General features: G+C 40.8%; 1 protein-coding gene and 1 long non-coding RNA gene across 2 annotated transcripts in view; one reads left to right on the forward strand and one right to left on the reverse strand.

The window, feature by feature from the left end:
- Positions 1 to 980: 980 nt before the first annotated feature.
- Positions 981 to 14,609, reverse strand: part of ndst2a (N-deacetylase/N-sulfotransferase (heparan glucosaminyl) 2a) — a 71,548-nt gene continuing 57,919 nt past the window's right edge. Inside the window, exon 14 of the mRNA XM_042009656.1 lies at positions 981 to 2,788. Within this exon, the coding sequence (XP_041865590.1) occupies positions 2,663 to 2,788 (126 nt within the window). The 3' untranslated portion in view covers positions 981 to 2,662. The remainder of the gene's footprint in view (positions 2,789 to 14,609) is intronic.
- Positions 13,238 to 13,936, forward strand: LOC121655201. The gene is made up of 3 exons (XR_006013090.1): positions 13,238 to 13,264; positions 13,411 to 13,543; positions 13,793 to 13,936. It is a non-coding gene; the product is annotated as an uncharacterized LOC121655201 (long non-coding RNA).

Consider the following 14,609-nt stretch of genomic DNA (forward strand, 5'->3'; position numbering starts at 1 on the left):
AGCCACAGTGTCAGGGACCAGGCAGTAAAACAACGAGGACACAAAGTCATTTCAAAACGGGGTTTTTATTGACCCAAAATCAAAAATTAAACTAGCTGGCCAATAAAAGAGCTCAACTAAATATAACAATACTAAAAAATGTTAACTTAAACAAATCTAACTCAACTGAGGAAAAACAGAATGGCTGACTATGACCAGACAAAGACTAAACTTCTTTTCTCTTCTCTGTGGGAGGGTGGAAGGGAGCAGCCAGAGAAGGTTATCAGGGAAGTGGACCAAATGGACTCTAAAGCAGGCTGATAATGAAATGCACTTTACATTAACATTTTATTGTATTTATTTACAGATTAAAGGTTTTCATTGTGTGCATGTGAGCAGCTGGTGTCAGAATTTTGTTTTGGATTAAAAAAGTTAAACTTTTCTTCCTCTTTTGGCAGCTATGATCTGCAATCAGCAGATCAGCCGAGTCTGTGCTGTCTGGTCTATAAAATAAGATTGAAAACTGTTAAAAAGACAGTTTTCATGAACCTTGTGAAGAAACCTTTCTCTGGAGCCTTTGAGAAAAACAATGAGTTAAGATCAGGGGTCTAAAGGTAGAGAACAACCAGACACCAGAAACGGTCAGAAATACTGTAATCGAGTAGGAATTCGTCCAGAGTTCAGGACGTCTTTCAGGAAACAGAAAGCTCCGTATCTGAAGGGAAACCTCATTACAGTGTGATGACTGCCAAGTTGTCTTCGTTGACTCTTCCCTCCAGTGTTCCTTCGTTACTCTCCATGTAGAAATATTTGACATCGTCTTTCTCAGCTGGAATCCCTGGATCCGAGTTTAGCTTTTAGTTGACCCCTCATTCCTGTCCTCCCACCCCAACTGGTCGTTCTGTTCCGATGACGGTTTTCCTTCCTGGTTCTGAACCAGGTGACTTCATTTGAACTGCTCTGAGGCCATAAAAGGTGAAGAAAGCAAACAGACTGTTGTGGTTGTTTCAACCTCTCTAGAACTTTATTAGAGATAATACAGTGTTAGCCTTTTTTACACATCAATACAAAAACCAGCCATGGTCAGCAGCTTCTGACCGTCTGCACTGGCTCTCATGTCCATTTTTCTCCTCTGACATTTGTGGCGATTTTTCCATGAATGACGAGCCAGAAATTGGCATTGTTTTATACGTGACAACCGGCCTTTTTTCAGGCTGTAGAAGTCTTGATTGAGATGTTTATCTCAGTCCAACACAAACGAGAGCAGGGTTCCTCTAAGAAAGCCTTTCCTCGGGAGGGTCGTGGAGGTGACCAGAACTCGTAATGAAAGGTGCTTCGATGGTTCCTTTACAATCACACCTGCAGCTATAGCGACACCTGAACATCCTTTATGAAAGGATGTAAAAGAGCACATGCAAGTTATAATTCTAAGCTTTTGTTTCCCCTTTTGATGTTTTTAAATGACTAACTTTGGTAACTACTGCTGAACTTCATATTTCCTGTAAAGGCCAAGAAAAAAGAGACATACTAGGTCAATTTTTGATTGTTTGACCATCATGTCAACAGTAAAAACGCTGTAACATTAACAAATAAATACTGTGCGCTGCTAAAATGAAACCAAATGTTCCCTCACAGATGATTTAATGAAGGTTATTTTTCCAGAAATTCATCTGCTGCCTCCATTTTTAACATTTTCTAAAATCAGTTTCTTGAAGTTGCTCCAACTTCCTAGAAGTGAAGCAGCAAGTTTGTTTCTAACTTTGGACCATTCACTTTTTATTCGTGGCTCACGCCAAAGTTCAACCAGTCTAAAAAGGCACACAGCTGAACATTTTAATCTCATCCCTCCGGGGAAAGTGTTTTCTGTGATTGCTGCATTTGTGTTGACACTGATGGCAGAAATCTACATTATAAAGATTCTAAACAAAAACAGAGGAAGACCTGCTGTAAAGAAGCTCCATGAAACACCTGTGTTCAGTCATGAGTCTGATCCAGGTGTATAAAATGAAGCTGGACATGTTCGTGACTACGGTTACAGGAAATAAACCAGGTAGATGTGTTGAAAACTTAGTGGCTCTTCATTAGATCAAAGCAGAGCCTACATCATGAAGCTGGAGGACTGTGTGCAGGTATAACCCAGAACCTCTTTAAGGGTTGAGATAAACCAGTTTATGTTGTTACTTCACAGGGAAATGACCTCTGATTAAACCCAGTGGACCAATCACACCAGGCTACAACCAAACTGCAACACTGGAAAGAGTTGTAGTGTGGGCTCTGCCTCAATCTGATATCAGAGAAAAGGTTGGACTCTGAGAGAAAAGTGGACCAGACTACTGGTTGCTCTGGTCATGTTGGTTGTGTGTTCAGTCAACACCCCCACCGTCTCAGTCTGAACTGACTTGTCTGTTCTTGTAACTCAAGAGCTGATAATCACCCTGGACCCTCAAGTGTTCAGCGTCAGCCAAGTCCTGCACTCAGACCTGAACTCCGGCCAGCAGGAGGTTGGCAACAGATCAGGAAGATGGAGTCCACGTAGATGTAACAGGAACCAGCTCTTCAGAGAGTGTATAGTCCTCTACGCCCACAGAAGGAGGATTTCTACTGATGCCTTCAGATCAGGTGGTGCAGACTCATTCTCAGCTGAACTGTTGGTGCGACCACAGATGTGGGTCGGCTGCTGGTCTCAGCTCCAGCTGGTTGTCTGGAGTTCTTGACGAAGCCATGAAGGCAGTGGTTGGCCCAACCGGTTCAACAAACGGAGCAGCTCCATGTTGTGGTCCCGGTAATACTCTGCAAGAAAGGCACGCGACTGCAACACACACACACACACACACACACACAAGCATACACACACAGATCATGAGAACCAGACAAAAGATCATGTTACATAAACAGAACAATAACATACTGGATATTGAAACAGACATTTAATCATTTGATGGAAAATATGAGCTAATTGTAAATCTGATGCCTGGAAAAGTATAGGAGCAACAAAATGCTGCAAAAGTAGCTGCTCTCCAGTCCTGGACCTTGGTTGCTGGATTTCTGCTTCCATGATGCTCCAGATGTTGTGTACTGGTGAAAGGTCTGGACTGCAGGCAGGCCAGTTCAGCAGCCGGACTCTTCTCCTGTGAAGCCATGCTGCTGTGATGGATGCAGGATGTGGGTCACATACATCCTGGTTTGACCTTGCCCCATGAACACAGAGATTCCTCCTGATTCTCTGAATCTGCTGTCCAGCTCCTGTCCTCGAGGGCCGCTGTCCTGCAAGTTTTCAGTGTTTCCTGTTTCAACACACCTGACTCAAATGAAATGGATCCAACAGCCTATTAGGTTTTGCACAATGACTCATTAATTTGAGTCAGGTGGTTTTGGAGCAGGGACACATCGAAAACCTGCAGGATTGTGGCCCTCGAGGACCCGAGCTGGACACCCGTTATACACTGTAGATGGTGGATCTTCACCACAATGACAGTCGTCACAATTTTTCATTCAGGAACATTTTTCTGTAATTGTTCCACAGTTTTAGATCTAGTTTGTCTCAGATTGGTGAAGCTCTGTCCACCTTTCCGTCTGAGAGACTCTGCCTCTCTGAAATGCTCCTTTTATACCAGTCATGTTATTGACCTGTTACCAGGTAACAATGGTCCTCCAGGTGTTTCTGGTTTGTACCAGGTACTTTTCCAGCCTTTTGTTGCTCCTGTTCCAACTTTTTCCATCAGATTCACTATCAGCTCATATTTTCATCACATGGTGAAACGTCTCCGTTTCATCTCTGATGTGTTTATCTTCTACTGGGAATAAAATAGTTGACAGAACGATGTTTGGATGAGTTTTTAAAGGAAAACTTGAACTTTTTCCAGATTTAATTTCTGTCAACAACACCAGCAACGTGCTCCTCGTTCACCGACTCGTTTATGTAGTTCCTTGTAAAGATGTTTGCTTTAAAAGCCCTGCACACAGATACTTCAACAAACAGCAGTTTGTAACGAAAGATGAATTTAATTGGATTCATTGTCCATTTGGGAGATGTTTGTTGGTTGGGAATAATAAATGAATGGAACACTTTATTATTAACCCTTTCTTACGGTTAGTGAGATGATTGCTGTCAGTGGTGCTCATTTCCGTTACCAGGGTTGGCTTACCCAGACATTCCGTGCGGACGCTTCCTGCTTTGCTCTCCTTTTTGCTTGCATTTTTCTGATCTTTACCGGCAAGAAATTTAGGAACAAGGACTCCTGGTCCCTTATAAATCACTGGAACGAATATATTTTTTGATAAATTTAGTTTATTGCCATCGGAGAACTAGTGGAATGATGTCTCCTAACCCTGCAGTATCAGTGAGCTGCACTGAGTGTGAGCAACTTTCTTTGAGGATAACACAGCTGGAGAAGAGGATTGAAACACTGCAAGACATTCGTGTGAATGAAGAATTTATTGACTCTGTAGTAGCTTCTGTACATGCTACTGAGTTGTCAAATGGATTGAGTCACATCTTCATACGTGAAGGCATGTTGAATGTGGAGCCTCCTGCTACAGACCTGGCTGATACACTTCCCTGGATGTGTTCAAATGACATTGGAATAGCTGGGAAAATCCCAAACCAGACCATCAGACTGATCTCTCCTACTGGAACACAGAGCTCCAGCACTCACTCCACCACCTGAAGTCTCACTGCATAATAAATATGATGTGTTGAGTCATATTAAAATGAATGATGATGAATGTAATGCAAGGATCTATAAAAATTCAAGAAATAGCCCTAAAACTCAGCCCAGGGCTAACCAGACCAGGAGGAGAGGCCAAAATCCCACAAACAGGAGAACTAGAGAAGCTATCGGCGCCTCCACACAAAAACAAATAGACACAATTCTGATTGGAGACTCCATAACACAGCATGTGAGGATGGCAAAGACGGAAAATCTAACACTTTTTGATACATCAGTCAGGGAACTGACAGAGATCTTTAGACCATTCTGCCTTCACATCCAGATGGTATGAAGATTATTGTCCACACAGGGTCTTTTGATATTCTGAGGAGGAAAATTGGCTCTGAGATCCTGAAGAAAGACTTTTCTCTGCTGTTGGAGAGACTGTGTCAGTTGGGAGCACACCATGTTTACATTTCAGGACCCATTCCTACAGCAGGTAAAGGGATTGAACTTTTCAGTAGACTTCTTGGCCTGAACACATGGTTATCAAACGCATGTATCACCCATGGGATAAAGTTCATTGATAACTTCAATATCTTTTGGAACTGTAAGGAGCGATTCAGACCTGATGGTGTGCATCCAAATCTAACTGGATGCAGATTACTTGGTGCACACTTGCGTCATGCTGTTGGGACGGCAAACCCAAACATGAGTGTACAGATAAGAGCGAAGGACACAGCAGAGAAGCGATCAACTCCCAGCTCTCCCCCCTCACCAGACCCTCTTCTCCACATCACCCAAGGTCTTAAAAGGATGTCTCTATCCCGGACCGGACCCCAGCGACCACCATCTACCAAGAAATACAGGGCTCCCCCTCCTCATCCTCCTATTAGATCATCTGTCCTGACCCAGCAGGGCACGGGAGGAGGTTCCCAGAGCAGCAGAATTCACAACAAAGATAACATGCCATGATGCGTTCAGGGTCCTTGCTGTAGTTTTGCTACTACTGACAGCTGTTCTGAGATCAAGCCTGGACCCAGTAGGATTCCTGTGTTAGTTAGTAAAATAAGGAATCGAACACGGTCAGCTTGTGGGGTGAATCGATCTAATCTGTTAACTGTACCTTGTATAACTCAGAATACAACAGAGACCAGAGGAAACTTCATAAAGCTGCTGTACTAAATGTTAGATCTCTGTCCAACAATCACTGTTTAGAATGACATCATTTCTCACAGTTTAGATTTTCTTTTTCTGACAGAAACATGGTTAACAGAAGACACAAGTGCTACAGTTCTTAATGAAACAGCACCCCCTCATTTTAGTTTCATGAATAAATGTCGAAACGGGAGGAAAGGGGGAGGAGAAGCTGCCTTATTTAAAGATTCATTCCAGTGTAAAGAGATTTCATTTGGTGATTTTACTTCTTTTGAATATCTTAGTTTTATTTTAAGGGGCGTTCCTAAAATCCTATTTCTAATCATCTACAGACGTCCAGGACACTGTGTAAATTTTATTGATGAATTTTCTGAATTATTGTCGGTTATCTCTACTGATTTTAACCATTTCATCTTAACTGGGGATTTTAACATTCACATAGATAACATGACGGATGGTAATGTCAAGGAATTTTGTTCCATATTGGATGTTTGGTTTGTGGCAACATGTAAAAGAACCGACCCACATTCGAGGTCACATTCTGGACCTGGTTATTTCAAAGTGTGTTGATATTTCTTCTGCTGCGGTCACTGACTTGGCCTTGTCTGACCATTTTTGTATTTTGTTTGATTTACTGATCACTCAGAATGTCCAACCAACCTGCTCCTCGGTTAGGAAGAGGTACATTAATGAAAGAACAAGTGCTAAGTTTGTGGAGGCCATAGCTATGTTACCAACAACCAGAGCAGAGTCAGTTGATGGACTCCTGGATCATTTCAATCTGAAAATCTTGAATGTAATGGATGCTGTTGCACTGATAAGAATCAAGAGCAACTTGAGCAAACAGAAAACACCATGGAGAAACACCACTGTGGTTACCAGCCTAAAAAGAGAATGCAGAAAAACTGAGCGAAAATGGCGGAAAAATGAACTTCAAATTTACTATGAGCTGTACAAACAAAGCCTGCGTAACTATAACAATGAGCTGTGCAAGGCCAGAGAGCTGCATTTATCTGAAATGATTAACAGGAATGTAAACAATTCTCGCACTCTGTTTGCTATGATTGAAAAACTTACAAAACTTCCTATACAGATAAGCCCAGAGCTCCTTTCCACTGAGAAATGCAACCAATTTGCAAACTTTTTTAGCCAAAAAATTTAAACAATTAGGCAAAATATTAATTCCACACAGTCAAACAAGAAAATTAGTCTGTGTCTAAAACCCAGAAATAATTCTGATGTCATGTCACAATTTAAAATGGTTGATTTAAAAGTCCTACAAGAAACAGTTTGGCATTTGAAATCAACAACATGCACTCTGGACATGATACCATCCGACTTTTTAAAACCAGTTTTTACCTCAGTAGAAAGTGGTCTCCTACTGATAGTTAACAGCTCGCTGGCATCAGGCATTTTTCCCAAGTCACTAAAGATAGCTGCTATTATCCTATGCAGGGCAGGACAGGAGAGGTGTGAGAATGCTGTAGGAGGTGTGAGAATGCTGTAGCTGTAGGAGGTGTGAGAATGCTGTAGCTGTAGGAGGTGTGAGAATGCTGTAGGAGGTGTGAGAATGCTGTAGCTGTAGGAGGTGTGAGAATGCTGTAGCTGTAGGAGGTGTGAGAATGCTGTAGGAGGTGTGAGAATGCTGTAACGCGAGACTCGGCGAGACTTGGCAGAATCAACATGGCGCGCTACTGAAAACAAACAAACGCCACAAGCTAACAGAGAAATATTTAAAAAAAAAAAAAAAAAAAAAAAATTATATATTCCAAACCACACTAACCCGGTCACTCTGGATCACATCGAAGAAGATCTCATCAGCCCGACGGATTTCATCGAAGAAAGCTTCCAGCGGATCGTAATGGGCAAGTCTAACGCTGTAGCGACGGCCTCAAAAACCGGCTTCAGTTCTAAAAGAGTTCGCCCAGCGGAATCCCCCGAAGCGACCAGCCCAGTCTCTCCAACCGCAGCGATACGACGGATATTCTAATCTCCATCGACGGGAAGCTATCCAGCCTCGATGCCCGGCTCTCCCTGCTGGAAGTTCTTCATCGGGAGTTTCAATCTTTAAGGGAAAGTTTGGAATATAGCCAAAAGCAGGTGGAAGCTCTTGCTACGGAGAACAACATCCTCAGAGACTCGGTGAAAACCCTCACCGAAGGAGTAAGCCGACTATCAGTGGAAAATAAAAAAATGAAAGAGTTAGTCCTAGATCTACAGGCTTGTAGCATGAGAGATAACCTAGTTATTTCAGGGATCCCAGAGCAGGTGGAGGAAGATACAGAGGCAGCTGTTCATCAGAACCAACCTTAAACTTCCAGAGGAAAAGGTAAAAGCCATCTCTTTTCATCGGGTTCACCGCATAGGGAAAAAAAAACCGGAGGGCAGACCCAGGCCGATAGTAGCTAAATTCGTTCTCCACAAAGAAAAAGAAGAGGTGAAGCGTTGCGGCAGACAGCTTCGTGGGACTGACCTTAGCATGAGTGATCAGTTTCCCAGAGAAATCCTGGAGCGTCGCAAGATCTTGTTCCCCATCAGGAGAAAATTCCTGGACGGAGGAGCCCGCGCTGTCATCTCGATGGACAAACTTTACGTCAATGGACAGCTACATCGTGACCATAACACCACTCCCTGCTCTACTGACCTCAGATATGTATCCACACTCTGCACACTTTGCACAGGTGTTATAAACGCTAATCAGACTCACTGGGCTTAAGTCACAGAGTTTAATGTTTGTTCACAATAGACAATAATACTGCCAGTCTCTAATGTTCACAAAATGGACTTATTTTTTATGGGTTCATTTTCTTTTTTCACCCACTTCCCCCTCTTTTTTGTCGTTTTCTTCCCGCTTTATTCTTCTTTTCCTCTCTCTCTGCACTCTTTTTTGTTTTTCTTTTTTTCTAGCTGCCACCTCACGGAACCATATAACACTGATGCTAAGCTGCACAGTACATTTAGTAATACCTGTATATATAACCATAAACTCACATTTATTAATTCAAGTACATTTAATAACATTCAACACAGGCACACAACATTACACATACATATTCATACACTTACACACACACACACATACACATTTATATCAACAAGAAGCATCCAACACTCACTTTTTCACCACAAGCATGACCATCCTTAGATTTATTACGTGGAATGTGCACGGAGCTGGGACCAGAGAGAAGAGACTAAAAATCTTTAATAGATTAAATGATCTGCAGGCAGACATTGTGTTCTTACAGGAGATTCATATGACAAAAACATCAGTTAATGCCCTCTCTACAACCCAGATTCCTCATGTTTACTCAGCCTGTTTTAACTCCAGACAGAGAGGGGTAGCCATTCTGATAAATAGAAAAATAACATTCACAGAAATCAGCGTTATCACAGATCCAGAAGGGAGATTCATCATAGTAAAATTATCTATTCAAAATATGAAGTTATGCTTAGCTAACTTATATGGCCCAAATGTTGACGATCCCTCCTTCTTTCACTTTTTCTTCACATCACTTTCTGAACACGCAGATAGCACACTGATCACAGGAGGGGATTTTAACATGGTTCTGGGCTCAGCTGATAGATCTAGTAACACTGTAAATCATCGAAACTGGCAATCCACAAACACTGTAAAACAATATATGGAAGATTTTGGACTTTGCGATATATGGCGGTCTTTTCACCCTAATATCAGAGAGTACACCTTCTTTTCCTCAGTTCACCATTCATACTCTAGGCTAGATTATTTTCTGGTTAGCAGCTCTTTGGTGAGTGAGATTTCAGAGACCCAGATTCACCCCATCACTATCAGCGACCATGCACCAGTTTCCTTTACTTTGAGGAACACGAGAATCACACCACCGACTAAAAGCTGGAGATTTAATACAGCGTTGCTTAAAGATCCCGACTTTATCAGCTACTTCACAAAAGAATGGGCTATATACTTAGAAAACAATGACAAACCAGGAGTCCCAGCATGTGTTCTGTGGGAAGCAGGGAAAGCGGTAATGCGAGGCAAAATCATCTCTTTTACATCACATAAAAAAAAAGAAAGAAAACTCAAAAATATTAGAAATAAGAATTAAATCATTAGAGGACGCCTACAGTGCTTCACCAGATGAACCAACGATGAACCAAATAAGGAAGGCTAGGCTGGAATTAAATTAAATAATTAACAAGAGAACAGAATTTCTGGTGCAAAGATTACGCTTGGAGACATTTGAACACAGTAATAAATCAGGAAGATTTTAGCTAATCAGTTAAAAATAAATAAGGAAAAATCTACCATATCGGCTGTTAAAGATTCAGTAGGTAATATTACGCATGACCCAGATGCAATAAACAACATCTTTAGAGATTACTATAAAACTCTGTATACATCACACTGAGATCCATCAGACAACGATATCCATCATTTTCTTAACAACATAGATCTTCCAGGTTTACAGCAGGAACAAGTCAGGGCCTTAGATTCCCCCCTCACAGTGGAGGAGCTACATGAAGCCCTTAAACATATGCCCTGTAAAAAAGCTCCAGGTCCGGATGGCTTCCCAGCAGAGTTCTATAAAGAATTCTGGTCAACGCTGGCCCCAACATTTTTCAAAATGGTGACACAAATAAAGGAAAATGGTTACTTACCCCCAAACATAAACTCTGCCACCATTACTGTACTATTAAAACCAGGTAAAGACCCCACAATACCATCTAGCTACAGACCCATATCACTGATAAATGCGGACCTTAAAATAATCTGCAAAGCATTAGCTGGAAGGTTAGAGAAGTAACTCCTCTCATTGTACACCCTGATCAAACAGGCTTTATAAAGGGCAGATATTCCTCTGTTAACATGCGGAGACTAATTAATATAATAGATTATTCTACCATCAATAACCTGGAAACAATAATAGTTTCTTTAGATGCAGAGAAAGCTTTTGATCGTGTTAACTGGAAATATTTACTAGCTACTCTAAACAGATTCGGCTTTGGACCATCTTTCATTAACTAGATTAAAATCTTATACAGTTCTCCTAATGCGAGTGTTAGAACAAATGACCAAACCTCTCCAAGTTTTAATCTACAAAGGGGTACCAGACAAGGTTGTCCACTATCTCCCTCACTTTTTGCTATATTTATTGAACCGCTAGCCGCTGCAATTAGACAAAATAAAGCTATTAAAGGCATTCAGTCCAAAAATATAATTCATAAAATAAGTCTTTATGCTGATGACGTTTTACTATTCCTCCAGAACTCACAAACCTCTCTATCTGAAACAATCTCACTAATTAATAAATTCTCATCACTGTCGGACTGTCTAAGAGTACAGTTCTACCCATCAACTGTAGCTTTCAAAATCTACCCAGCATCACCTTAAAATCAGGTAACATTAGATACCTGGGTGTAAATATTCCCTCCAGGCTCTCAGAACTAACAAAACGTAATCACACTCACCTTCTTAAGACTATAGAAGATGATCTTGCCTGCTGGAAATCTCTACCCATTTCACTCATGGGGAGAGTCGCCACCATAAAAATGATGGTTCTACCCAAAATCAACTATTTGTTTTCTATGATTCCTATGAAACCCCCCTCTACCTGGTTTAAATCGCTAGAATCACACATCTCCTGATCTCTCTGGAAAAATAAACCACCCCGGATCAGTTTAAAAACTTTACAGAAGCCGAAAGATAGGGGAGGATTAGACTTGCCTAACTTTCAACATTACTTCCTAGCTAATAGATTGCAATATGTCCTAAAATGGCTCAAACCTAGTCCACTAGATGACCTGTGGATAGATATAGAACAAACATTTTTTGACAATTTGGAAATTTCTGATCTTCCTTTTTTCAGCTTAAGTATAAAAAAGCTAAAGTGCTTTAAAAGTGTCAACATCAGCACTTCTCTGACAGCCTGGTGGGAATTTCTCAATAAAACCAACTCCTCAATAATACCATGTAAACTCACACCCATCTGGAACAATCCTGATATTCTACTAAACAAAAATATGCTAAACTTTAACCAATGGATTAACAAAGGAATTAAATACTTTGAACATATTATCCATAACAGAAACATTTTATCTTTTAATACACTCTCATCACAATATGGGATTAACAGTATGGCGTTACATCGCTGCCAAATACCTTGATGAGCGTACCAAATACCGTGGTGAGCGATTTATTAATTCAACAGCGTATTTCTTAATCGAGAGAGCGCATTGCTCTGATCGCATGAGTTTTTATTTACTCGCGGGGCCATGAACGCAGCACAGCGAGCGTAAAACATGCCCCCCCACACTCACCAGTACGCTCGTCGGAAAACTCTGCTCGCTCTCTCTGTTCAGTGGGCATATTTGTCAGTCGGGGGCGGTAACCTTCTGATTAATCCGATTGGCCAGGATTTTCAGTTCTAATTCGGTGACAGCGCGGGTCTTGGTTGTAATAGCTTGGTGCAACTTTATTGCCCCAAAGGTACGGAAACATTTACAAACATGACAGTTTAACCTAAAAATAAGCGGGAAATCTTATGGGAGCACCTGGAAAATTCACCAGTTTAGAAAATAAAAAATAATATAGAGGGGTAAAAATTAATATATATTCAGGAAGGGACTTTGGTTTAAAGCAGAAGAAGAGCCGAGGACGCGACGTGGACCAAAAAAAAAAAAAAACTAGGAGAAGAAGAAGAAGAATGAGAAGGACAAAGAAGGTAAAGGAAATATACATTTGTTAAGTTTAACTTAATCTCTTGTAACATTCATTTTATTAGAAAACAGTACATGTTTTCAGTTACAACTAAAATTGGGTAGCCGTCAAAATGTATAATTAGACACATTAAAGATGCAGCTCAAGGTAAATGGCTTTCACCGTACGTTGACATGTGGCAAATATATGCTAACAACTGAGTACTGGGTGGACTTGGCTACATCTCCGTCATCTAGTTTTACGGCTAATCTCTGTTATACCCCTTTCTTTAATTTTGACGTGACATTGATTACCTGTACAGATAATGAATGGATGGACAAGTGATAGGAATTATAATAATGACTGAATATTCCCAAATGAATGGCGGAATATTTGCCAAATGTTAGTAGAGAAATTTAAAAGTTCATTGAACTAAAATAATAATGCTGGACATTTAAGTAGAATGATGTTATTGTAATTTCTTAATCTCAACAATTTATTGAAAGACAATGTGTATGTATGTTTGCATTTACGTATGCATGTGTGATTTTAGCTTATATGCCACATGTTCATCTTACTTAACTTTTGTTTTTGTGTACCCCCAAGATCATCTTTCCAAATCTCAAAATGTCAGACCCAAAAGAGGTGAGGATTGTCTATTAAAAAAAAGCAAAAACATTTGGGTTATTGTTTTCTGCAAGTGCATTCATTAATTTTTCCAAATTCCTTTAGGATGAATTGCGCAGTGCTGCAATCAGTTTAATAGAAAAGCTCAGAAGAACCCTCAATAATCCAGCACCAAGTATGTATCAGGAGCAGTTTTAGTTTGTTAGCTATGAAGAATGTGATTGTAGTTAAGCTGTCGCTGCACAGCATAACCAGTTAATTTAACAGTAATACCTATGTTTTGAGTTGATGTTGTTTATGTTCAATGTATTATTAATAAAGTTGAGGGACAGCCCACACAACAGGCAGCTAGGGATTCCAGTCAGGAGACATCGCAGAGACCACCACCTCAGAGGTCTATCACAGTGCCTGTGCAGGGGCCTTCAGGCAGCACTGTGCAGCAAAGCAGGGCCAGGTTTGGATGTTGTTAGTCAAAAGATATATTAGGATGTATCCATATAATTAAGTTACCATTGAGTAAATGTTTTAATTGAAGCTAACATAAACCTTTTGCTTCAAATGATTGTACCACATCATTATTCTTTGAGAGACAGGTGGACATGTCTTCCACTGAGAGCTTTAATTTATGCTATTATTTCAATTGAGCATTTTTAGATCTACAGATAATTCATGTTATTCGTTGTTTTCTCCACACTATTTTCAGGAGTTTTCCTGGACTGTTTAATGAAAGAACCAATTTGAGACCCCACTTACGTTTGACAAAAAAGAGGCCCAGCAGCAAAATGACACCTGTCCAGTTTTGCCTTTTGCAGACTGCCTTAGAAAAAACTCCCGAACTCACCGAGGAGCTCATGCTTCTACAGGCTGGGTTGGGAAGAAGAACAGTGAATATTCCTGAGGATGCTGGCCATAAGGAGGTATGTTACCTCATTTCAAACTACTAAAGCTGCATTTATATATGTAATTTTAAAAATCTTTGATTAAAATTTCACTGGTATTACTGGCATCCACAGGTCACAGACCTTCTCTGTGAGGTGTTTCCAAAATTGAATCAAGTCGAGGGAGCATGGATGCTTTACAAAGCTATGGGTAAAACATTGTCTTTGTCAAATGTGTCTCAATTTAAATTGATTTTGTTGTTACTGATGTAGGTATATTTGAGAATTATCCTTCAAGCAAACAGCTGAAGATTGTTTTTAATGTAAATGGAAACAGGGGGATCAGGTCAAAGGAAACTCACCATTCTACCACCTGAGGACGAGGGATACACTGGGAGCAGCATTTTGAAGACCTTGGGAAAGTCTTGTTTGTATATTATGCCCATCCAGCACACACTGGATATCACTCCCCTGCCCATGACTGCTCCAGAGTTCCAGGCCATGCCAAAAGCACAGTGTCTCTCATGCCAGAACTATGTGCCACTGCAGCTCCTCGGGCTCCATGTCAAGGAGTGTAACATCTTCAATGGCAGTGATGAGGTATGGCTGTCTGACCGACATAAACAACCTGTTGATTTCCTC

This window comes from Melanotaenia boesemani, chromosome 16 (assembly GCF_017639745.1).
Source record: "Melanotaenia boesemani isolate fMelBoe1 chromosome 16, fMelBoe1.pri, whole genome shotgun sequence".
Taxonomy (NCBI): Eukaryota; Metazoa; Chordata; class Actinopteri; order Atheriniformes; family Melanotaeniidae; genus Melanotaenia; species Melanotaenia boesemani.